The 27,076-nt window shown below is 34.6% G+C and overlaps 1 protein-coding gene across 5 annotated transcripts in view; it reads right to left on the bottom strand.

The window, feature by feature from the left end:
• Positions 1-298: 298 nt before the first annotated feature.
• Positions 299-27,076, bottom strand: part of LRP1B (LDL receptor related protein 1B) — a 584,143-nt gene continuing 557,365 nt past the window's right edge. The window contains exons 84-93 of one of the 5 annotated variants that reach the window (XM_048952660.1): positions 25,192-25,353; positions 21,309-21,483; positions 20,587-20,691; positions 18,659-18,772; positions 8,877-8,953; positions 6,673-6,763; positions 4,919-5,063; positions 3,834-3,932; positions 1,809-1,858; positions 1,275-1,381 (exon numbers count right to left, since the gene is read on the bottom strand). In XM_048952660.1, coding sequence (XP_048808617.1) covers positions 1,814-1,858; positions 3,834-3,932; positions 4,919-5,063; positions 6,673-6,763; positions 8,877-8,953; positions 18,659-18,772; positions 20,587-20,691; positions 21,309-21,483; positions 25,192-25,353 — 1,013 coding nt within the window. In that variant the 3' untranslated portion in view covers positions 1,275-1,381; positions 1,809-1,813. Of the gene's footprint in view, positions 1,382-1,808; positions 1,859-3,833; positions 3,933-4,918; positions 5,064-6,672; positions 6,764-8,876; positions 8,954-12,194; positions 17,927-18,658; positions 18,773-20,586; positions 20,692-21,308; positions 21,484-25,191; positions 25,354-27,076 lie in introns of those variants that run through there. The other 4 variants (XM_048952659.1, XM_048952661.1, XM_048952662.1 and 1 more) reach the window with 4 other exon arrangements.

Genomic DNA, 27,076 nt, shown 5'->3' with positions numbered 1-27,076 from the left:
TAAAAAAGTTGAATCAGATCTTTCTTCTTAGCAACAACAAAAAACAAACCAGGTCAGAGCAAGTGCTGAAAACCGATACTGAGAATTACTCCTGATAGCTGGATTGCTATATTGAACCCAGACTATTGAAACTCAGACCTAGGTAAGGATTAACTACTCTGTCATTTGGTTATGGTTTATCTTATCAATATCACAGTTCATTTTCATTTAAAGAAACTGCAGTATTTTGGATTCCTTAGTATCTCTAAACAAGTGTGACTTTTTTGTGACGGTCAAAACCGAATGCTGTGTGTGTGTGTGTGTGTGTGTGTGTGTGTGTGTGTGCGCTTAAGGTGTTTTTTTGTATCTATTTCTTTTTCCCCCTACTGCTTGGTACATGTTTGGGGAATTAACAATCCATAAGTAATGCATGAGATTAAGTGAATAAACATATAATGCATGTGTAGGCAATGCCCTCTTGTGCTCTAGGGTGGCTACTGTCCTACAGGACTGTTGGAGTTCATATGCTTTGTCCCACAGCAAGTAAGGTTTCAGCTTCCAAGATATATCGTTACTATGTTCTATAAGGTTTTAATAAATACAAAGCTTGTTTACATGGTATATATGTTTAGTATATCATGTACAGTCACTGAATTTCTGAAACATAATCATTGTGTTCATGCAGATCATTAGATGTTTCATTTCTATAGTCTTGCTTACTTCTTGACAACCTAAAGCTAATTTAAAAGCAAGTAATGTTGGTTTGTGAAAAGTTAACTAGCTTCATCAGGATCTGAAGAGAAATTCTAATGGGCACAAAGAAGAGAGTAGACCATTCAATCATTCTTTCACCATTTAAAATAAACAAAGTTACACACTGTACTACAGCTTCCAGACTACATAATGAAAAAGTGCAAATACCATCTTCATTGATTAAGTAGAACCAAAAAAGTTCATAGAAAATAGATTGCTCATTTTCACGCTACAAACAAATATGTTGTTTGCAATTTTAACAAATTTAAAGGTGTGTTATTTCAGCAGCATTGTTGTAAATTGTACTGTAGTGCAGTTTCTTTATCATAAAAATACCTTACAAATGGTCAGTCAAAAGTCATCAGCAAAAGAAAAACTCAGAAAACAATCAACAGAACAAAAAAACAGAGGTAATGCTGATGCCAAAACAATTATAATACTGTTGGTACATAGAAAAGTAATCCTTATATTTTATACATTTATACAGAGTATAAAAGGTAACAGCAGATTATGCCACAGTCTCCCTTATCCCAATATCTATTTTCTTTGGAAGGAGTTCTCTTCTTTCATCAACGCTTGCTAAGGAGTTTCGACAGTTTTGTCCATCCATGTATAACTTTGCATATACTGGATTGGAGTAATTTGTTGGCTGCAGAGAAATTAAGCATATATTAGATCAGACAGATTAAACCAAAATAAACATTGATGGAAATGGAAATGGTGTGGTTAAAGCTAGAACAAGTACACATAAATTATAGTCGAACATATTTAATAGATACCTGGATTTCTGCAAAAAATGAGTTAATTATTTAGTCCAAATTAAATTCGTGATGTGAGACATGCTATTAAAATAATCAGTGGCATGACATGCAGCAATTTATGATATTAAAACCGTAACAGAAATGACAAAAATAAAACAAAAAACCTTGAAAAATGTCTCTGAAGTTCACTTGTCCACCTTATTACACTGGAAGATTTCAGAATAGATATGACGAAGTTTATAGAGAAGGTGCACTGTGAGACCATGTGACAAGTTTAACAGGAGAAAACTGCAACCAACAGTTTCCATATATTACCTGTTCTAAGACATCAGCATCCCATCAATAGCTGACCATGTTTTCGAATTCTGTGGCCCAAATATACAACATGATTTGACCAAAAATTCAATACTTTTGTAATGTAAATTAAACTTGTTTTAAAAATAAACCAGCGTAACTATTAACATATCATAGTATTTACAGATTGAGAAGCATTTTCTCAACAAGTTTGGTAGCTTGGACTGTAATAGCAAATCTATTGAAATGAGTGGTACTTCATTATAGGACAAGTCAGTTTTTAAATCTGCAAAGCATTGGAGTATATGAGAAATATCGTACATTTGACAGTATAAAAGGATACATAAAATGGATGAAACTCACTCCCATACCCCTAATGCTATGGCAAAAGCACCGTGCAAGATTTATAATATAAATGTATCAATTAGTTTCTCCATACTTTGTGCTTTTTTCATCTCCTAGAAGATCTTTGCTATCCAACTAGATGTTCAGCATTTTCCCTCTAATAATTGGAAAGTGTTATGTTCAAAATATTCCTCTAACATGAATAATTAAACAGTGGAGCTTTTCTTATATAAATACTATGAGCATGAGGAAGAACAGTAAGATAGAAAAAAGGTAAATTATATTTTTTTACCCAAAATATAAGTGGGTAGATTATTCAATAAGCTGAATGTACGCTGGGTAACAGATGAACAAGAAGTTTACAATCTAAATTCATTTTCTCCCTACTGATCAATACTTCTTCTGAACCCAGGGTTAAGATTTTGCTGGGTGGATAAAGCAGCTGTTCCTTGGGCTTAGCCAAGGGCTGCCTGTTCCATCTCCTGCAGGTGACAAAGGGACTGCCTAGCGCTTTATTCTTTCTTAGAATAAAGGAAGAAAGGTTTGAAAAACAAGTTACTCTTCTGTATTAATGGAACACAAACACACGACATCTGCTGCAGAAAGTTATAAGAGCCAGTTCTCGGTTGTACTTGACTATTCCCATTGAATTATATTTTTCATAATGCTCATCATAAGAAATTTAGGGTTATGCCAATTCACGGGACTTTTTTATGTCATTAATCATCACTGCTAAGGATGATAACTACAACAGTACAAAGACCTTGGCATCTATATAGTGCTCACTGAGTTACTTCTTATATAATAGTGGGCTCTGTCTCATGATATACTCTGTGAGTGGTCCTAATGAAGTACAGTGAGGTACAGCATGTAACTGGAGTGAGTTGACTAACAGAAACTATTAATGCTGGAGGAAGGCATTTATTCTTGCTCATCAATGATTCTGTGGCCCATCAGAAACATCACACCCTTTGCAAATTGTTAATTTTTCAAATACTAAAGAACGTATTACAGTCATGCAATGCAAATGGCACAAAAGATGAACATATTTACTAAGGCACATGAAAATGAATATCATATTGATGTTCCTTTCTAGAATTTTAAACCTTAATGTTTGCAAACATTGATTTTCTGATGAATTGTAGCCATAGTCTTGGTTTTTTAAAAGTGACTGCCTTCAGATTTTTCTCAAAAATTCACTGAACAATCCAAAAATGCAGTGGCAAGTATTAAAGGAAATTGTTCACTTATTGTGTATCAAATTCCTCTAAAATGATAAAAAAAAAAAAAATTTCTTGGGGAACTTGGGAATTTCTTTCAGCTTGATAAACTTCACTACAAGTCTGTAATTGCATATAAATTGAAAATATATCAATATGCACATAGCTGTGAATTCTATGCTAACCTTATATAATGTTATGAAAAGTCATTGCATTTGCTCACTGGTTTTGCCTGTCTTTGTAAAGACACATTCGCAGTTTTAGATGACATTAAAATGATAGAGATTTAATTTTGTATGCAGAGGGGAAACCCTTATTTCAAAATGAAAACATTTAACTTCCTGTCGTTCTTGCTGTTAAAACTCAAAAACAAAATAAAAAGAAAAAACAAACAGAAAATGCCTCTTCTAAAATGACAGACAAGCTTTCTTTAACAAGGGGTTGTGATGGAATGAAATGGATTTGAATCATCATTTCTCACCCCTGCTGATAGTGGTCCTTTCAAGTCAGAGTTTAGGTAGATTGATGGAGCTGTGTGGGGAAGCTTGAATGCAGTGGGCCCTCCCCCTATGTATCTGGCCTGTGTAAACAGAAAATTTTAGTTTCTGTGCTAATAGAGCATTTTCCATGTGTACTTATCACTGTTAAATAAACAGTGTACTGACTGAAACCCATTATTTCAAGAGTGATGCATACTAAGAAAAAAAAAGAAAAATAATCTCATAACAGGTATTCTTCAGCTTGAGAAATTGTGGCATTCAGTACCAGAATAGAATTCAGCATTTTAAAACCTTTTTTTTTTTTTTTTTTTTTTCCTCCATGAAGGATTAGAGCATTGCTTCAGATACTCTTCCTCCAGGAAGTAACTCCATTTTCAGCTTACCTCTTGTATTCTGCACACTATGTGATTCAGCGATGACATTCCTAGAGCTAACAGTAATCCGGTTATTGCTTTGTCAGAAATGCCACAGAATGATGGCTGCCCTTTGGTGTATGTCTGATTACAGAGCTCTAGGAAAGATATCAAAGCATTACCCTGTTCATCCTATGTCACATCACTCAGGACGTTCAGTCACTGAAGAGTGGTGCAGCAGAAGTGACAGCATCTTTTACAAAAAAAGATATGGTAATACTTAAGTTTTCCATAAACATTTATCTATCCAGCCAGGATTCTAAATTCTTTACACTTTTGAAAGTTCCTACATAAGTAGTTAAATCTCCTAAGTATAATTACACTCTTTCACACTTCAAAATCTAGACTGTGTGATAATATACTTCCATTCAGTATTAACTCCATGACAAAAAACTCATTTTGTAGCTTAGTTCCAACTCTATTTTGGTAAAATGTAGGCACAAGGAAACAGTGTCCATTAGAAATCATTAGACTGAAAAACAAATGTTAATATACACATGAAGTTTTTTTTTCTAATTAAATCTGACGTGTCTTTATTGTGTAGTTAAATCTAACCATCACTGCTTTGTTTCTATTAATTGCATTCAAAGCCAATATCTCGTAAGACAAAAAAATAAGTAGCATATTGGCCATTAGAAAAAGAAAAAAATTACCTTTTCTGCATTTACAGTAAAATCAGAGGCTAAAAGACCACCTTCACTGTGATCATGGCCCACCTCATACATGTTATACGATGGATTGCCGATTTCAACATTGATTCCTCCATTTATAATGGGCTGCCGTCTTATAGTTTTTGTCCTGTAATGCAGAAACACAAGAAATAATCTACAAATTATTTCTTGGATGTTTTCTCCTGAAATAGTACAAGCTTTATTTATCTTAAACAATAAGAACAATAGGACTAAAAGCATTTCCTGCAGAAGCTCAAAATCCGAGCATTTTTCAAACAAAGTAGCAAAGTGAGCATACACATAGATCTCACTGGGCTGGAATGAGCTTTTTTACTGTAGTTCTCTTTTTGGTTGTAGTGGTATGAATGCCCTCACACATTCCTTATAACCCTGACTTTCCCTCACTATTTCCAGATTTCCCTAACTTCCCAAGGAAAGCCTTGCAAATATATTGCAGGTTTTCTGCAGTAATCAAGATGGAGCAAATATGAGTCACCTCCTCGTTCGTTCATTTCGATTTCATTTCAAACCAGCTATTCTAAGTCAGACAGTCATAATCTACAGACAAGCAAATGATTTCATTGTGATGCATAAAAAATGTAAGGCTTCTCATTGTTCCAATTTGTATCATCTGCCATAGTTATTGAAAAGCTGAAGCTCGAGGAATACTTTTCTAAGTTTAGTAATGGAGTCTTATTTTTAACCTCGAGTTTGCTAGCAGTAAATATAAGAAACAGAGGTAATAATAGGGAAGTCACACTCAATATGATAATGGTCAAGTCCTCTTGCTTTAATGTTAAAGATGCAGTTAATGGCTGCAATCTAATATAGATCTTTATTTCTCAGAAATGGCATGGAAAAAACATCTCCTACAAAACACTACCTATCTGTTCAGTACAAGTGTTGAACATCTGAACCTATTATCATACTTTACAATCTTCGAAGAGATTTTTTAAAAAGATTACATTTTAAAATATAAAGTTCTTATTGAGCTCCTCTCTATTTCTTTACTGATGATTAATTGCTTCCATCGAAGCAATTTATAGTTCAGCAACTCCTTTTAAGGATTTGGCTACTGCTAAGTTTGTTCTGTGGTAACAGTAGCATCTGACATCAATGGAGCCTCTCAGGGTCAACATTACTAACAGTATGGCCAGGAGTGTGATATACGGCTTTTCAAATAGAAGAAACATTTCTTTTTCTTCTTTCTTTCTTCACATACTGAATTTCAGTGAGGATGACAAGGCTTAGAATTCTACAGTAGGTACACTGTTTACATCTTCAATAACATAAAATCAGAAAGAGCTAACCAATGTAAGTAAACCAGAGTGAACTATGATTAGAAACTGGAAGTCCTGCACAAGCTCTCTTCGCAAGTATTTATAGATGTTAATAATATTTCTTAATTACATGGCTCCAAAGAAATACATTAATTTTGCTTACGAAGTTCAGTTCTCTGGATAAAATTATTAATCCTTATACAGCCTTGGCAGAATTAAGCAAACTTGACAAGACCTACACCTTCTTATTTACTGCATGCAGAATATGAAGATATGAAATAGCAATTATTCCAATAAAAACCAAAATGCAACTAACACCGAATCCAGAAACAGTTCTATTTTAAATAAACAAATAAATTGCTCAAAATTGCAGATTTTTGATTTAAAAAATTGAAATATAAATTTGATGTAAGAGATTTTGCTTATTATTCCATACATAAGTACAGAATTACTCACCTTCGTTTTCTTTTGCAGAGAAACAGTCCAATTACCAGAGTAGTGATCAAAGTCACCAGTAAAACAAGAGGAACAATGATTGCAATGCTTCCTAAAATAGCAAAAGGAAATCTCTTTGAATCCTCACAGCCACATTTTCTTAACAGCGGTAGCATAGTTAATTTTAAAAAAGCATAAATTCTCTCACCAAAACCATGAAATTTCATGTGTTGAGCTTCATCAATATGAGATTTAAATGTTGCCCAATGAAAAAATGTCATCACAGATGATGTAAGCAATAAGAGTATTTTTGTCATCACACACACATCTTCTAAACCCCTCCCCTGCAGAGATTACACATGAAGATGTATGGAATTTGTGAGCATTTTAGACTTAAGAATTATAATCACTGACTCCGACTCCAATTACCCCTCAGTATTATATTTAAGTCACGCAACTGTTAATTTAAAATATTCAGTAAGTATGGATCTGATCGAAGACCTGATTTGGTGGGTAGCAAGCCTGCCCACAGCAGGGGGTTTGGAACTGGATGAATTTAAGGTCCTTCCAACCAATGCTATTATGTAATTGTATGAATAATTCCACTGTTAGCATTTATATCAACGTCTTGCTTTTATTTGTGGGAAACGTGAAGAGTAATAAGCAATATTCATTTCTGGATGGCTGGCACACTCCAATCTTCTACTGCATTCTACTCAAGCGCCAATAATTTTGTTACGTTGATTTGAGTAATCAAGACAACTACAGTAATGCTTAATGTAGCAGAAAAATAGTGCACAGATCAGACAGCGATCTTAAAAGAGAGAAGGAAACAGAGAAGAATATCACTTGGAGGTTATTTTGGTAGATAACTGAAATAAGACCTGCAAAAATAAGGTCAGCAGTGGTACCCTTTGAAGAATTCTTTAATATAAGTATCTAGCACTAAGGAAATATATGTAGCAAATACTTTTAGTCTGCACTTATGACAGTCTTTAGTATAAAGCAATGTGGAATGAAATGCATTTCTTTTAATATCATATCCTTTAAAATACTTAATTTGGAAAATGAAAATATAGTTCATGTTTTCACCATTAGATCAGCTGATTCATTCCAAACAAGCTGTTGGCAGCCTCTGCTCTATATAAAATGCACTCTAAATAAAGAACTGCAAAAAAGAGTCCTTGAATTCTACCTAAAGGCTTATTGAAAGTCAGATTCTCAGAGGCTCACAATAAAGCAAGCAGTATTGAACAAAAACCTGAAGCATCCTTAATTCCCCTCAGCTTAGGAAGATTCAGCACGTAAAGGACGGTACAACAATTGCTATTTTAAGACATTTGTGAAGAGAAATGGATGAAGGAAACTGAATGAGGGAGGAAAAAGTTTGGTAAATTTACAATAAAAAAATGCCTTGATAACAGCCTCCCAAGCTGCCTGGGGACCACTGTGCAGCCTGGGGTCTAGCAGCAGGCACAAGATGAACATCTGCTTCCCAGATCATAGCAGGTATTGCCTCAATGTGAAACACTGATCTAGGTTTTTTGCCTGTTTCCAGCTTGTAAGTTTTATGTCACTTGTCTGGATTGCTAGGAAGACTTCATCTAAGGATCAAGCTGACCTGAATAGTGGGTAATTCGTTCCCCCCGCTCCTCTTGGGTTAAATGTGACTGAGATATACAGCAGGGTACCATCAGCATACTCATTGCACTGCAGGGAGCCTTGTCCAGTTTAAACTGCCAATGCTGCAGCAATGCCATCCTTTTATGCTTACAGGTATGCTTAAAAAAATATGACAGGAGCTATTCTTATTGTCAGGATGATTTTCACAGTAGGTAAAATTCAAAGCTCTGCAGACAGCCAATGCAAAAGTTATGAACTGCTTACAACTCTATTTTTGATGCCTTCAGTGGGACTCAGATGGTCAGAGGTCTTGTACTAGTTCCCTGCACAGCAGTGATATCACCGAGTACTTGTCACTTGATACACTTTAAGAAGTGTGCAGGCTAGCCTGGAAGCAGTGAGTATGTAGTGCATGGCATGGATCCAAACCATCTCATGGAACACTGAATGCCAATCAAAACACTGAAAAAATTCCTTGATTTTCCCCCTCTTACATTTAATACAGATAACCAGTACATATTTCACAAAGTTTTACTCTAAATCAGCATCAGGTTAAATTTTCTAAAATGGGAGGGGTGGTAGCACTTATTTGGAGTACTTACTTGTACTGATATTGTCAGACTTGCTGCTTTTGGGAGCTGGCCTCTCACACTGTGTGCCTGACCAGTTGGCTGAGCATCTAAAAGATCCAATTAAGATGGTAGAATTAATTAGACATCAGCTGTTAACACACTAACCTATTAAAGAGACCACCAGTATCTTCTAAAGAGATGCACAAGTAACTGTGATTCTACAAAAATCAACAAGCATCACAGAAAGGAGTTACCAGTACTCTGCTGCTGTGCTTACAACACTTAGAGTAAGGTTTTAGTTCAAAACTACAGCTTCAGCTCCTATTACTATCACCACAATTTGATTCCAGAGTCTCTTTCTAAAATTATTAGATAATAAAACAATAACCAATGGTGTATTAATGCATCTTATACCAATTACAACTATGCAATAATGAAGGAGAATGTGAGCTGGATCCATGCACAGCCAGCTTAGTCTAGCAGTGTTTATCTGTATTACTGTTTTAGGGTCAACTTAAATCTAGAAGCTCTAAAAATGAATTCTAAATTCCAAAAAGCTTATCTATGACCAGCCAGCTATCTACATGCACCCAGTAACTTCCAGTATCTGCACTCACTGACTCGTCCTCCATTGCACTGAATAATGAAAGGTTTACACAGAACCTGACTGTAATAATTTACTCACACAATTAAAACCAATCTTTGAGTGATATTCACAGGTTTACTGAAGTTGTCCTTCTTTTTCTTTTTGCATTTGAATGTATGCCCCAAAATTCTATGACTTAACACTTCATACTTGAACATTTTTAACCATTTAAGTACATACATATTTATAGAAATATACACGTGTAAGTGTGTGTGAGTTAAACACAAAAAGCTGTGGATCTGAAGGGACTGCAGCATCTCTACTGATTTCAGAGGTCCTCAAATACTGCTAATATTAAGAATGAGCCAGGTGTTGGATGAGCACAAAGATATTCTGCTGTAATTTCCTTGTGTGAATATCAATATGCAAATATTCTTCAGTTGAGAAGTTGCTCCCTATGCATATAAAAAAAAAAAATAACACATGAGGAGTCCATGCACGCATTCTCAGCAAATCCATCAGAAACTGAAACAAACACCTGAATGAAATCCAATTGCTTATTCATCTGGCTGCAAGCATGATTAAGTTTACTACAGAGCCTGAAACTCTACTTGTGGAAACAGCAGGAAGCAGTCACTTTTCATCTGCCACTGTTGCATATTGCAAAGTGACTCATATTTTTCTAAGTATTTTTGTATTATTTATGAGTTTCATGAGCTGTCTTTAGGAAAATGCAATAGAGCAATACTTTGCCATGCAGTTCTAAGAACAACTGTTATCTAATACCTTTCTTAGGATTAAACAAATTGCCAAGTTTGGAGCTGGACATGCACAACGAATAACATTGTTCTATGATACAAAAAGGTTTGGAAAGGTACAAAACATTCCAGATAAGTATTGTGGAATTGTTAAGAAGAGTCATGGCCAGCTTTGCTAGTGATGCTTCTCATCCTTCTCTGTCTTTGCAGATCACAGCAGAAGAAAGGCTAATTTCTCTATTTGCTCTTAAGCCTCCTCAAGCATGATTCAACATCCAGACAAATCCCTCTACTGGATTTCATATTAAGTCTGAATGGTCTTTGGATCTAATTTCTTATTGCTTTCTTTTCTTAGTAGGATATCTTACGCACTTAGCTCAAACTCCACAGAGATAAACAATGCACAGATGGTTGTTAAAAACCAAGCTCATTAATTGATAGTTGGTTTAAAAATGTTCCTACGTAGATTACTTGCATTATGATTTAAAAAGTTCTTTTACTTATTTAAATAGAAAACATCCTTACATTTCTTCTCAGTGAATAAAACTCCACAGTTGCTACTTAATTACAGAGAATATGTTTCACAATAACATATTTTAAAACTGAAGACAGTTGGCATTCTCACTCCAGACCATCTCCATTTTAGCTCATTCCAAGTCACAAAAATAACATGATTTCAGTTTTTTAAAGGACACATCTGTTCCGTTTCTTTTATAGATCCTATGAAATGGAAGAAATTACATTGATAGCTTACCTTACTAAGATACAATTTAATATCTAAGGAACTTTTTTTCCCCCCCAAAGTTTGCCATTTACTGTACAGCTGCAAAGAAAGAATCTCCATTCTTGTAGAAAGACACCATAGATCTTTATACTTTTTTTTTTTTTTTTTTTATTCTAAAGGGAATCTAACTGTAGGTATGTGACAACCATGAAATAAAGTCTTTATATTTCTCACTAGAGCTTTGGCATCACTGTTTTTGGAAATTCAGCTCGTGTGATCAAAGCTTGTTAAGAGAGACAGTTTGCACATAATGCTTCACTATGGAAAGGGAAATAATTCATTAGTTAGACATACCTTAACTTTGTACCTAAATCCTTCAACTGAAAATTCTGCTGCATAAAAGAATCATTACTGCAAACCTGCCTTAAAACACTTAGAAGAATATAACATAGTGAGAGAGAAGAAGATTCACCACTGAAATGTACAAGTATGAGCTTATGAGGAAATGGTGCATACTATAGATGCTCCCCAAAATCTTACACCAGATATCACACCACAACAGCTGGTGAAGAAAAAAAATCCTACAGCTCTCTGTATAGCAAACAGAGGAACAAATTAAGGCGGGAGGTAGTTATGTATCTTGGCATTTTAATTGCAAAAGCCAGCAATATTGAAACACTTCTGATACATTTAATAAAAGTCTCATAAAATCATGACAGCTAGTTGCCACTTCAGTTTCATTTTCCAAATGCTTGCTGTCACCAATAAACTTCAATGGGACTGAAGCTGACAGGACTGCAATCATTTCCTTCTGTCCTTCCTCCATAGAGGTAAAACAATTGCCCCCTGGGGTCTGGGAAGATAGTGAAATATCTTTTGGGGCAGAACAGAAAAACAAATGAAGTTCAGAGAAAAAGTGTGTTACTAGGAAGGGAATGTGATGCAGAGAATTAGCCAGAAGAAGACATGTGAATAAAGACAGAGCTGGGACACAGAAAACAGTTAATGCAGGAACATGGGGAAAACGTACAGTTCTCAACTCTTTTACTACTCTTCAGGTACAGTAGACAAAAGCTGCTCTTATTAACACCAGACAACTTTCTGATACTAGACTTTTCCGATTTTTAAACTCAGAATGCTTGGTATCAAGCATGGGAATTGATTTCTGCTTTAATCTGCAGAATTTTGTACCTTCCCAAATCATTAGGTTCTGCAGCACTGCCAATACTTTTATGGTCAGAGAGATGAGATTTGCAGTACAGGCAAAAAAAAAAAAAAAAGGTATTAATAAAGTAAAATTGCATAAAGCCACTGGTTTCATTGAAGACTCCCATGTTATCAAGAACTGTAGAGAAAGACAGTGATGACACCCAATGTAGGCTATACAGAGAAACTCAAAATGAAACAGCAGGGAGCTCGACAGCAAAGGAGAGAATGTACTCAGCCAAGTGGTGCAAGGTACTACAGGTGAAAATCCCCAGTCCCCTATGGAATCAGTGAATAGATCAAAGAGCAATAACATCCTAGACAATGCCAATGTAATTCCTCAAAGTTAATGTGATAAACAAAGGTTGCACATGGCCTGCTGCCAGGGTCATTAATGAAAGTATGCTACAGCTCTCTGTTACAGTCTAGGTCTACATTTAGAAAGAGGTGGCTGTTTGGGAAACATACAGTCTGAGAAAAATAGAGCATATGCAATAGGAATTATTTATGCAAAGGAAGTAGTATTAGAGAGATGTTTTAAAAACTCTACACTGATGTTGTATAGGCATCCCCATTTGTAATGGGAATCATCTGGAATTCAAATGTTTACACTTCAGAGTCTGTTCTTTACAGAATCTACTTGTGAAAGAAAACATCTCTTTCCCCTATCTACAACCATTATAGGTCAGTGCACTGAAATGGTCTAAACTCAATTATATGGGCACTTGACCGGAAGGATCCATTTGACTATGAAATGTCTGGACAAACAGAAGATAGTAAAGAGGTAAAATTTGAGACACTGTGGATTTTTTCCTTGGTTTTTTTTTTTTTTTTTTTTTTTTTTTTTTTTTTGTCATAAAATTATAATATAGAAGGCATAATATACAGTTAAGTATATTTTTGTGGGAACTGCTTTCCAACTCAACATACTCATGTGTAGCAAAAAAACATGACAGAGAGCGGCACTAAAAGATTAATATTAGAAGTATAACAGAATCAGTGAAACAGTCTTTACAACATAGAGGTTGATAAGGAATTGAGAATGTTTCTTACTTAAAAAACTAATATAGTAATTTTCTAACTTTGCTTTCCTTTTTGGTCAAGGTATAGATAGTACATGCTAATGAAAGTATCCAGCTCCCCTGCTGTAAGGACAGATTATTATTCCACTGGAAAATATCATTAATATTACAAATACTTGTAAGATGAGAGCAGAGAACATCTGGATTATAGTTATTTACTATTTGTATTAAAATGCACTGTGGATTATAGTTATTTACTATTTGTATTAAAATGCACTGAAAGACAAAAATGGAAATAATCTCCATTTTTTCCCAAACTATAGGATAATTTAGAATGAAAAAAATCCTTGCACTAAGGTAAATCACGAAATTATTCCTTATTAAAAAAAGAAAAAATGGCAATGCTTTTGAAATGAAGGCATTCTTTGCACAGAGAGATGGTATTACTGAGTTATACTCACAGACAAACTCTCAAATAACATTTCCATAACTATTTTATGTAAAATAGATCACATTTTAGTATATTGGTCACTTGGTATCCCTTACAACGGACACAAAGTGAAGGTTGATATAGAAATACAGATTACCTTGCCATTTTAACAGTTAAGAATAGAAACACTGCCTAATCCAAAGGTAGGCAGAAAATTACTTTTGAGTAACACAAGCAATCATAAATTTGATTATAACATACATGAAAAATGTGACCTTAATAAATTTAATTTTTACATGATACTAAAACACACGAATTGTGCATTGTATTCACTGTCCAGGAACAAACCTTGAGATGCATATTAGCCTCTGTTATCCCAAGGTAAGAAATTAGCAATTTGTGTACAATACATATGCTACGCGTTTTAAATTTAATAATATGGACCTACTGTATAAACATTGTGTGTTTAGATTACTGCTACTTCAAATGAAAGTGCAAAAATTGCAAAAGGAAAAGAATAGACTGATATGGTAAAAATATTAAAACAATGAGAAATGACTTGATCCATAGACACATGACAAATCATGGTTTTCTCTCCTTCTTAGAGAGGTAAATGAGCAGTGATGCACAGCAGCAGAACAATTGAAAACTCATGGACAAAGGACAGTTGCATTACAATTTAACTGCTAAATGGCCAGTGAAGGGTACACACACTCCTCCTTACCAACAGCTTGTCATTTCTTTAAGCACTTCTCAAACATGTGTTCACATTCAGACTTTTAAATTAATGCTAATTTATAATAAAAACTGGATAAAAAGTCTTGTATATTCTAAAGTTACAGCCTATAGATTAAGTTCAAATTCAAGACATTTATAATACATATTTTTTTTGGTTGAAAATGAAAGCTCTCAAAGAGCTAACATAACACTGAAATTCCCCTTGTAATTATAATTAGATAGCTCATTAAATATATCCTCAGAAAGCATATGGAAAACATTTATTGCAAGGCATTTTATAAATTTTTCTGCTCTATGATTTATACTGTCTATCATGGTTAAATCGTTTTCTCTTAGGCGGTCGTCTTGATGCCATAATTGCTCCATGCTGTAGTAGCTTTTTCTACTCAGCCTTCAGAAAATGCCAGTTGAGAGACTTCACAGATGTCTTTCTTGTCCACAACCACATTATGGGTATACCGTAACCCTTTTTTTATCAGAGTTCTGTTACAGTTTTACATTTACTTATGCACACACATGAACTTACAGTGCTCCTACAGGTTATACACAAACTGCTCACATTTGAAGTCTTTCCAATAGGAACGGAAAATCAAGAGAGGTACAGCATCACAAATTTTTTGGATGGAAAAGCAATCTGTATTTCTACAGAACATGAGCTAGATGGAAGGTACTCTGGTAGAGGAGCTCACTCAGATTTGCATACAATGTACCCATGCAGGCATGCACGCACACACACACACACACACACTCAGATGCATGCACGCACACACACAGATAATGAAAATAAAGTTGGCAAAATATCTCATTCATTAAGTTCCTGCAGAAAGTATTTATTTTGCTGTCTCAGTATCATCACTTCAAGCTTCTTGTCCTTGTTTATGAAAAAAATGTATTTTTTTCCTCTCCCTATTTTTTCACTACTGTTTTTAACATACTACTCTCACAAAATTCTCATTTTAGAAATGAAGTCATTTCTTCTTTCTCCATCCTTCACTTGTCAGATTCTTCTGCTACCATAGTTTTGCTTTCCTTCAAGCTCCTCTATGGCATGAGCCTTTTAATTAATTTGAAAGATCACTGATTTCTCTACAAAATTTGCTCTCAAAGTCACAGATCCACTTATTGTAAGCAATTAAAGTGTCTAGGATGACTTATTCTTCATTGTAGAAAAAACAGTATTCTAGTCCAGAAATACAACACAACCTCAAGGTCTGTGAAGTGTCAACACTTCTAACCAAGGCAACTAATTTAACACTGTGAATAGTCCTCTGAATTTCTGTCTTTCTTATGGACTGACACCTAAAAAATATGGGCTCTGAAGTTAAGATGCACATACAGTAGTAAAAGAAGGAAAATTGACTATCATCTTATTTAGACAGCATAACAATATAATCTTACTGTTGTCACATTAAATTCAGGGTCATTCGAAAGTCTATTAAAGCATTTATAAACTCTTTCCATTCAGATAGATGTTGAAAAGGATCAATAGAATTTTTTTTTTTTGTCAGGTTTGACTGTAAACTGCAGAAAAAATACAAATGACAGTTCATACAATAAATGGGAAAAAAAAAAATTCTTGATTATCTCTCATCTGCATCTGATCTCAAGTTCATTCTTTCTTCAATTGATTAAGTTAAAAGAGCAATTCCAACATATCTCATAATCTCCTTGTGTTATACATGTCCCCTTTCCCTCCTCCTCACCCCCATATACCATTACAGGGTAGTACAGAAGATGTCTTTAAATAAACACAATATGTAAAAGCTACAAAACCAGTAACTACAATACAAGATCATGCCAGTACAGGAAAACTGCAGGAGTGAAATTTTCAGAAAGTCAATGCCTCAAATTTTATCATTTTGATATGAAATTCTCTTTCAATTTTCACTATTGAGTAGGAAGGAAAATAATACAGAAAAATAAATAATAAAGAAAAATAATGTTAATAATTCATAATTTAGATTGGGCAGGATTTTACATCCAAAAATCAAAACAGCCTATGCAACTTGGTAGAGCATTGACTAAAGCTGGAGACCAACTCCACAAATTCTTTCTTTTCTGGAGTTTGATGTATAGTCAAGTTAAGGCCTTAATACATTCTGTAACTTGTTCAGTGGAAAGTACAAGTCTTTTCCCATGTGCACCTGATATTTATTGGATTCAAAGTTCAAAAGCCTTGAAATAAGAAGATTCCCGGAAAAAAAAAAAAAAAAATCAACCCTTGCAGCAAAGGTTGATAAAAGGAGAGTAAGTTCATATAGGAATTTCTACATAATTATTTCTATGGAATTGTGCTTAAGAATGGATAAATCTTATTCTCTCTAGTATTTACTGAATGATAATAGGGGCTTTATTATGCATAAAGTTTGCTTTCTCAACTGATTTAGCTGCAAGAGGCAGAGGAGCTCTTACTGAATTCAAATAAAATCAGCTACTTCCAATTTCTTCCTTCTAGAAATCATCCACCCTTGACTAGTTAAGAAAAATGTAAACCCTTAACTGTCTCTTAGAGATCAGGTAGATGTCACACACAGCGTGACCAGCAATGCATGCTCAATGGGTACATTATTTTCTCTAATAATGGAGCAGAACTAATAGAAAAAGGCTTTGAAATTGCTGTTCCATGGCGCAGTGACTCTAGTGAAGTATGGGACTGTTTCATTCCTTCCTGAAGTCTTCTACTTGACTGTACAAGGTTGGTAAAATTATAAACAAGCTTCAATTTAAAGCTAATTTGTGTCACAAAAAGAAGATACAGAAAACAACCAAGTGAGAACTGTGGCTGGCAAGGACTGAGACACTTGGAATTACAATTCTCTATCTCTCTATCAAGCAACTTGTTCATTTGGCATCTGACCACACACAGAACCACTGATGAGGTTAAAATGCATGTTATCAACACAAAGACTAAGAGATTTAAATATGATTTAATATCTCTCTAAAAAACCAAACAACTATTTTAGACACCAAATATAGTTAAACTAGATCAAAAGGTCGAGAGAATGGGCAATGTCACAAACAAATATCAATGCTGCTCAGGAAGATCGTAATTCAAATAACTGTTTAAATTCTACTGTTGTATTTCTGACAGATTTGACTACAGTTGAAAGATAAAGTAACCCTTGTTGGCAATAAAAATTAGTATTAAAAATAATTATATATCCTTCATTCTTATCTATGAAAATCCATTTAATAAAAAGAAAAACTTTTACCTTTTAAGTGGTTAACGCATTCTTAAGAATTATAGGAGTGATTCTCCATGCTTTATTTTCAGATTATTTTATCTATTAAAACACTTCACAATAAATCCTGGACTGTTACCTTCTCGAGAGCTCAGGTATGGTCTTCAATATTTTGGAAAAAAAAGGAGGAATCGTATTTGCATTACATGACCTTACAAGCAGCAACATGTTTTTCTTTGAGCTATGTTATTGTTAAAACCCAAGTATGATATAGAAAAGTAGCAACTGTCCAATGAATGCTCACCAAAAGACCGCTCCATATTCTTCAAAATTTTAATTTGTGGTGGACAGAACTCTACTTTCTAATGGATTTATGGTAGCTCTAGTTGGAGTTTCATTGCATGAAAAACACTGGCAAAGGATTTTTGATTGTACTGTTTAAAAAAAAATCAGATTATTCACCATAAGTTAGTCACTTGCACTACTACCTATTATACAATGATACCAATTCATTGCTTTCTGGGTTCATAGGGCTGTTTATTTCCTGACGGAGATTAAATATGTCCCTTGAATAGACGTCCAATCCTTCAGCAAAAAACAGCACACAAATGTATCTCCTTCATGCATTTTTTATCAGAGAAAAGTTATAACAAAGCTTAAACATTTCTGCTTAAGAGGTGCTATTTTACAGTGTATTTTTATAAAGTTTACAAAGTGACTTATGAATACAGGCTAAACTCTTGAAATGGTAGCTAAACAGCTCCTCTGTTTCTTTCCCTATAGAGATAAGAAATAATAAGCTGGTTTTAGGCTACAGAACATATGCAATGTCACTATTTGCTAAACTTTATGCTGTGTAGGATTAAGTTGGTAAAAGGTCTCAAAATGTGAACAGTAAAAGCCATGAAGCATTTCCAGTATTTTTTATACACTTAGTAAAAATAAAGCTTATTTTTTTTTCCCTCTAATGACATGGACAGTCCAACAGTATGTTTAAATATACTCGTAAGTGCAACTATCAAAGGGTAAGTGTGCATTACAGAAACGAGCACCCAGATTATGTATATTCTGTGAAATGTACGTGAACGTGCATGACTTGAACCAATGAACTGTGGCCTGAAATGATGTCACAGAATGTGCAGCATTAAGTGGAAGGTTAAACCTACTTGCATCTCGGTTCATTAAACGCAGTTAAAGTGCAAATTCCCTCATTCTGACAGTAGTAATCACAAGGGTTCACTTTCTGGTCACAGCGCTGACTTTTAAACCCCACAGAGCATCTGCAGAATTTCAGTAAAATAGACCTATATAAATATTCTGCCTTTTGCTGAACAAATTTTAAATGCATTACATTTAATGATGGCAAGACACGCACACGTACACAGGCACACACTCACAGATACAAATAAATCAATAGGTTTTTTTTGTTTGTTTGCTTGTTTTTTTCCTGGAAAGATCTAATATAACTACACTGATAAGTTTTCTCTTCAAAGTTTTTCAAACATTTAAAAAAAATGAGCCTATACAAACTTATGCGTTCACGTGTTCAGTATTTCTGTCAACTGTACTACACAACCGTACTACACTACTGATTGATCAATACAAGGCAATTCAAAGGCCTTCAAAATTTCAGCCTTCTTAGCATTGTTAACTGTGTTGGCATATGCTGCAGCTCTCATGCACTGTAAAACCATACACAAATTGATGCTTGAAACTTGTTTTCCTTGAAACACAATGGCATTCCATATGAATTTGAAACAGAATAAGCCAGTTTAATTGAGAAAAAGAAAGTAACAATTGCAAGCTTCCAAACTAGCCATAATAATAATAAACAAAGTCGCTTAAAACTGAAGAGGCAATGCAGTATAGAACTGCATTCCACTGTCTCTAACCACAAAGCTTCAAACATTTCTTGTCAACCTTCCAATAGTACAACCCCTATGTTTTTGTCCCTTTGCATAGTCAATTCCTTGGGAAACTGAATACAATCAACACCATCTGTAAATCTATCCACCTCATACATGTCAAAAAGGTAGGGGGTGGCTGCACATGTATTCACAACGTTGCTTCAATATTATATCCCTTTGGACAATTATTTATGTCATCCTGGGAATGAGACACTTGAATCTAATTCTAACATCTAATACTCTCCTGGAAAATATTCTGATCTCCATTAAGAAATGGAAGATTATTCCACAGCAAAGCTCTTCTGCAATGCAGAAAATGTTGGATGACTTACTAAGCAAATGTGAAAAAACAACCCATCACTCAACCAACCAACAATACACCACAAAAACAACAACGTGACTTCAGTAGCTCACTGTAACTGAGAGCAGGAAAAAATTCAATTTTTGCTACAATGACTTCTTCTGTATTTAACGTTTATCAGGTGAACAAGAAGATATACAATAGCTCTCAAGAAAGGTCCAGAATGTAGGGTTTTCTGCCTCTTAAGAGAGTACTTAACAGTCTAGAATACAAAATCACATTTCCTTTGGTATTTGTTATCTGGGCTTAGGAAAAGTATCTTGAATTATTTTCTCAACATTGGTGTATTTCTGCAGGAGGTATCTCATCCTAGAACAGCCAAGCTCCTATGGGTATTGTAAAAGTTAGGGCTGAAACAAGAGGTACAAGAGCACGTCCTTGGACACACAGAGGAAATAATCACTGACATTATTCTTCCTGTTTTCTAGCCATTAGTTTCCCTACAGAAATGCCTTGTCATCACCTCTGACCATCTCTATGGAAGACTTAATCCACCTTCGAGAAGCAGCAACAGGCAACCATCCTGTACAACAGATTCCATTCCCACACACCTATCGTGAGCTTTAGAACTGGCCTGAAATTATTAAAATTCTCAGGAGAAGCATCTTTGTGTCTAAATACATTCACAATGTAGATCTAAGTTGTATCTTTTGATCCACATATTTCAAAAAGGTAGACAAATTATCAGGTTACATCATTAACCAGATAAAGTACCAAATGTTGTGACTGGAACTGGAATATTTTACTTTCTAAATAAATCAGAAATACAGATACATTCATAGAAACTTGGCAGGGAGAGATGTGAATGGTCTCCATGGATACTCACAGACAGACAGGTACGTTTGTGTCGGGGTCCAGCTGGCATGTACCACCATTGTAGCAGTAGCCATCACATAACTGACATGTGGAGGCAATCTTTCCGTTAGTGCAACTGCCATAGTTAAAACAAGATTAAAAAAAAAAAAGAAAAAAGCAATCACTATTTAATAAACCTAGTGAACCACATTATAACGGTGTATATATTAAAACACTGATTTTATGATATGTACAAGATATATAGACTGCAAGAATTCTAGGTTTTCAACTTGTAATGCGAGCTTTTTATGCAAATATTTTATTTTTTCTTCTATAAAATAAATGATTATTATATATAATAATTACTCAGAAATACAGCAGCACATCCAAATGTCTATGCTTTCGTTTACGTACAATATGACTTTTCCATTGTCACAGATACTACAGAAAGAAATTTCAATAGTAAAGGTAGATTGTTTATTAATTATTTGAGACTTTTTCTTCTTTTCCATTTGAAGACCACTCAGCTTCCTCTGCATTATGCTTCCTTCAGCAAACAGTACTCCAAAAATTGTTTTAAGGAGTCCAGAGCCACTGGGTTAACCCAGACTCACTACCTGAACACTCAAAGGCATTGTTCTGATGTGATCATTTCAAGGGTTGCTTATTAACAGATTTAAAATCAACTACAGTATAATGGCTACAGATACATAATTTTGAACACAGTCCCCCTTTCCCGACACACATGCTTACTTGCATACTATGTCATTAGTATCCTTGTTTATTATGCAGTGTCCCCCGTGACATCTTATACACTTATCCACTTCACATTTTGGACCTTCAAATCGTACTGGACAGACACATTCTACGCTTCCATCATCAGAAATAGTACATGATTCAGAATTCACACAATAATGGTGGCAAACATCTGCAAGTAACATGAAAGCTAGTTAAAAAGGTAGTGAGGAGTATTGTTTCATATATTAAAAAACAATAGCTTAATTTTCTTTCTGTTGAAAAGTAGAATCATAAAAACAAAATGGCGAAGAACACTAGAACTACCAATCAAGAGTCTCCCCAACAGATAAGCAATATATTGCCAACATGAAGTGAAACGGATGTATAAGCTCATACGAAGTTTCCTTCTCCTTCTAGATGTCCAACCATTTAGGGCATCATCATATGTGGTACAAAGACTACTGGTGACAACAGCAGAGATATATTAAGTATATTTAATGGGATAGTGGCTGTATAGAAGTCTCCTGATAAATTCACATTACCATTACAGGCATTATGCTAAACTGAAGTAACATTAAAATAATTAACTTTGATTTTCATTTCTCCTCATATAAAATTTCATGAAGTTCTAACAATAACAAGTAACAACATGATGATCCGTAAGTTCTACAAAACCCTAAATACATGCTTATCTTTGTAGGCTGTGCAAGACCCCATTGTTTCAAAGTCAGCAGGACTGAGACTTCAAGTTGTGAATTCTTTTATAACTATTTAGAAGTTCTAGTAACAACTTCATTTTTATTTCTCTTTTTTAAATACACCATGTCAAGATATAATGACATACTAACATTATGGTTCATTTTTATTTATGTAGTACTGACAACTTTCGTTTTACCAAACAGTTTCATTTGAAGTTTCTCATTTCGCTGGGCCAAATCTCCCCATTTCTCTGTTCCTACTACTTTCTCCTGTTCTGTGCAGTTAAAATGTTGTGCAACTTGAGGACAGCTAAAATAGATATGTTTTACTTAGCATATACAAGACTGCTGGATTATGAGGGCATGTCATATGAAGGCATCTCATAAAGCAAGAAATATCCTTGTTTGCCATCCCAAGAAGCTTTCAGTGACTGCCACGTCAGTTTTGCTGACAATTGTGGGAAGAGTTCTGATAGAGGACAAAGCCCTTTCACTCAACTGCTGGCAGAGTTATTTCTCTTTATTATCTGTATGTCTCCACCTACTTCAGAAGACAGTAGACCAACCAAAGGCCTAAAAGGCATAAAGAGCAGTAAAAATAATCCCTTGTATGTATTGTTCTCTGATTCCAGGTGAAGAATAACAAAACAAAAACTACTGTAGTTTGAAAGCAAAGAGTAAGAGACATTTTAAGAGAAAAGCACTGTAAGAGGGAAAGTTTTCATATATATTAGGACAAGAAGCCCTAAAATCTGGAAATAGGAATTTTGTACTTTAAAGCATCTTCAAGCTTCTGATAGATTCTGCTAGATCCACAATATGAATACTGAATTAGATCGAAATAACAAAAATAATTCTTTTTTTTTTTTCCCCTTTCCTTAAAGAATGGAATTTGAGTTTCAGCGAATGTAACAGCTGATGCAATCGCTCTATCCACTTTGAGTTATTCTAAATGAGGGAAACATCTTTTTTTTTTTTTTTTTTTGGCTGTTTGGTCTTTAAATGATACAAGAAATGAACTTTCACTACTCTGTATTTCTTATTTTATGAATTTAAAATAGGCAATTATATTCAAATACATGTGTATATAATAATACGTACAAAGTGAGTGGAATTTTATGTAAATCCATTCACTTAAGTTTATTTCACCAGTGCCATAGGCGTGACATGAAACACACATTTTGGTTATCAGCCCTTATATGAACTAATCACAGGAGAAACTCTGCACTGGGTCATTGGAGAATATAAATATGAGGAAAATAAGGTCTTTGCAATCTGGCAGTACCGCAAGCAAATGCCTTCTCTCTACCATAAGAACACTAATAATGTTTTCAACTCGAGAGCATGAGTCAAATACCTATGCACATCCACGTATCTTTTGCATAAAAAAATTGTTTCAATGATATCATTGAAAAACCAAATAAGATACAGCAGAGGCAACCAATCTTTGTAATAAACTTGTCTAAATGTATTTCATTATGCCTACAAAGTCATTATGTTAAATGTAGGAAAAAATCATACATATGTTTGATAAAGCAAAAAAATAACTGTGACCTAGCTATGAATTTATACACCCACTGCTAGCTATAAACTCATACAGTTTCATAGAACTGCCATTGGCCACAAAAATATTATTCTGTAAGATTGTAAGACTCTTTGACCTAAAAGTACTAATGTTTAAATAAATAAAAGTTTTATTTTGTATTTTATAATGTTTGAGTGTCTTCGTATCATGTCTTTCCAAAGTAGCAGTAGACAATCCAAATCTGATAATGAGCATTGTTTAAAAAGGACCTCTAAATTTACATTTAAATTGATTCTTAAAAAAAAAAAAAAAAAAAAAAAAGTTAAAAGAAAAAAGCTCTGGGAAAAAAAAAACCAAACCTAAAACTACGTTTGCAGAAGCATTCAACTAGAAACAATTTGTTTGGTTTTGGGTAAGCCTCAAGTAAATATTTTTTCTTAATCTGTGTGTCTGTCTGGGCATGATTTATGTACTATACTGTTTTGAAATACCCTATTGTTCTTGCAGACAGTTATTTGTGGATCCATGCAGTTTGTTTAATATCAAGTGGGAGAGAATCACAATTACTGCTGGTTTCCCATTCAAAGGTTTCAATTTATTTCATAGTCTCCCAACTGGAAACACATTCATTTTACTTCAGTGCAAATCCTATTTAAAGACACGCACTAACCCTTTTCCTATTTGACAGCCATATCACTAAAACTAAGCAGTTCTTGTATCCAACAGATGATTCCAAAACAGACCTTTTTAACAGTTAATTCCCCTTCAATTTTGTCCAATATTACTCTTTTCAGTGAATTATGTAAAAGAAAAAAAAAAAAAGATGATGGTTTTCACATTGAATGCTCTATTCTATAGCAGGCACTACGACAGTCCTGTCTCAGTGTTTGAGTTAAAGGAAAGCAGGAGGAGAGAAAAGGAGAATTTTGAACAATAGAAACAAAATTGAATTTAGAAAATTAATACATCTTAAGTCAGGGTTGCCAGTAACTATCTGCTTGTTAGAGCACTAATGACTTTCCTTAGGCATGGAAACCTTTGGAAAACAGTACCTCAGTAAGACGAGACTGATGATGGGTCAGTAAAATGAAAAAGCATGGAGAAATTCAGATGCAGAGGACAGAACTAACTTGAGCCCTGAGAACTAAGGCATCAAAATCTTTATTTTCAATATTACGAGGCAGAAACCACACTGAAGGTGATTTTGGATTGAGTCAGATAGAGGAACAAAACTCAAAGCAGCACTAGCAATATGCTGCTTACTGGGTTTAGAAATAAAAGGGAAAGAGAGCAGTTGGAGACACAAGAGTCAGCTTTTTGTGAAGTTAAAGGATAACAGAAACATTCTTTAACCAACTAGGAATTCTACCAGCAATATAAAAAGCAATGATCTGATTTATGAAGTCAGATGTTGGGTACATCTAGTAGGATTTTTTCATGAAAATACAAGAATAATTTCTACAAAAGCTCTTTCTTCTCATATATGTCTAAAAGGATATTGCAAGTGTGTTCAAAGGTCCTCTCAATATGTAAGGTCCCATTTTCTCAGAAGAACAATTTTGGAGTTAAATTTATCAGTCTGTGCAATAGGAAAACAACCTGATTCACGTTAAGCTTGTACTATACAGAACTTCCACTATAATTTCAGATTTTCTAGTTTGTGAAGATTACTTACAGTACTGACATCTGTCTCCTGTATACTCAGGCAAGCAGCTGCAAAAGGGCTGATTTCCAGCAGTGACACTGCAGGTTCCTCCATTTTGGCAAAAATGATGGCAGACTGTCTGATTGCAGTTTGGTCCTGTAAAACCCAGTGCACAATTGCAGGTGGGCCTCCCTATTCAAAAAAGAAAACTACTTTATGATAAAAGTAAATAAAAATTGAAATAATAATGATTAAAGATAAATACACATCATAAGAGCAATATGCTTCAACGCATGAGTCAATACTGTAACTTAAGGACAGCTGTTTCTAACAGACCAAAGATGCACCAGATGTCCAATATGCAATGAAAAGTAGTGAAGGGGTAAAAAAAACCCAAAAAGTATAAAATGAACTCCTATTCTACAGTAGTCTTAAGTGGTTTTACAACAGCATTTAAGCTCTGATGCATTTTCCTCCTATGATTTTAACCTATTTCAATTTTCTCTTTTTTTCTCCCCTTATCTATATCTCATGCCTTTGAGATTTATAGCTTTGTTTCAATTTCACTGTTTTATTAAACTATTCCACTTCTCACTGAATTTTTAAGGCTTATCTTCTCTAAAACAACTTTCTATATCATGTAAATGTCTTTCTATCTCCTGAATGTACTTTTATATCTCATTTGTAATCTCTTTGAGTCAAATGATTTGATGTGTCCAGCTAGCCATTTTCCTTCTCAATTCCTAATAATCCAGTCTCACTTATTTCTTATGAAACTTTTCCTCCAGTCTCCCTTCCTTTGCTTCAATTCAGCCTTTTGGGTTTTCTTAAATTTAGACAGATTTGATTGAGTTTAACACTTTTCTCCTTCCTGGATTCCAAGGTGGCTATGGAAAGAAATACAGATTAATCAAAACCTGAGTATACTCCTGGAATTAAGTGGCAGAAAGGACAGAGTTTATTTGAATCACATGGAACCCAACCTGCTGGCAAGTACAACCAAGATCCTAACAGAGTTACTGCAGAGCAAGATTGATAATAGGCAATGACTAAGAAATGCCATATTGGTGCAAAGAAGACCACGTGCAGGCTAGTAAGAGTCAGACAGTAATTGGGTAACAGGCAGAATTAAAGGAATGTTTCATCAGAAAACCAACACATGAACACACATAAGGCAGAAATCTAAGGACTAAGGTGGGAGAACTGAAATGTCTAGTCTTGAATGAGTATATCAATATCGTCAGCTTTGGCAAATTTGGAGAAGAAAGGCAACTAATGGGATATTGTAAGATTAGTATGTGTTTGCTTGATATCTCGTCTTTGTGGTGAAGAAATAGGGCTACACGTAAAGGAATGTTAAGATCAATCAGTTAACTGCAAAATACACTGCGTGTAAAAGGCAGAAGCCCTTCAACCTGGAATTGTAGACACAAAAAGCAGACTCTGGGATTTTGTTATTGACTACCCAATCCAGATAGTGGTACAGCTGTGAAATTGGAAGGAGATTAGGGAAAGCCAGATAATGCAGTAATGAGAGACTCCAGTAATCCCTGCATTTACATTTGTACAACTTCACACCAGGACGTGAGGTAGAAATTATTGGTTAAAATCCTCCTTTACAGAGGGGTGGGATAGAGAGCACACCAGAGAACCTATGCTTGGATTGAGTCTGATCAGTACACTGTATTTAGTTTAAAACATACACAAGAGGCATGATCTTAAGTAGTTAAATGCATTAACATTTAAGGGTCACTTTCCCATAGCAATTTCTTATCTGTATATTAATCTAGTAGCAAATCCCTATCACTGCCTGATTTGCTGAAACATTACAACTTGGTCCTTTGCTTGCAGTATTTTGTCTCATTCTGTGCTTCTTCAGTAATTTTTATACAATCTCTCACACAAGTATCCACAT

The sequence above is a fragment of the Lagopus muta genome, chromosome 8 (assembly GCF_023343835.1).
Source record: "Lagopus muta isolate bLagMut1 chromosome 8, bLagMut1 primary, whole genome shotgun sequence".
In the NCBI taxonomy this organism is placed as follows: domain Eukaryota; kingdom Metazoa; phylum Chordata; class Aves; order Galliformes; family Phasianidae; genus Lagopus; species Lagopus muta.
This window is presented reverse-complemented; position numbering and strand designations above follow the sequence as displayed.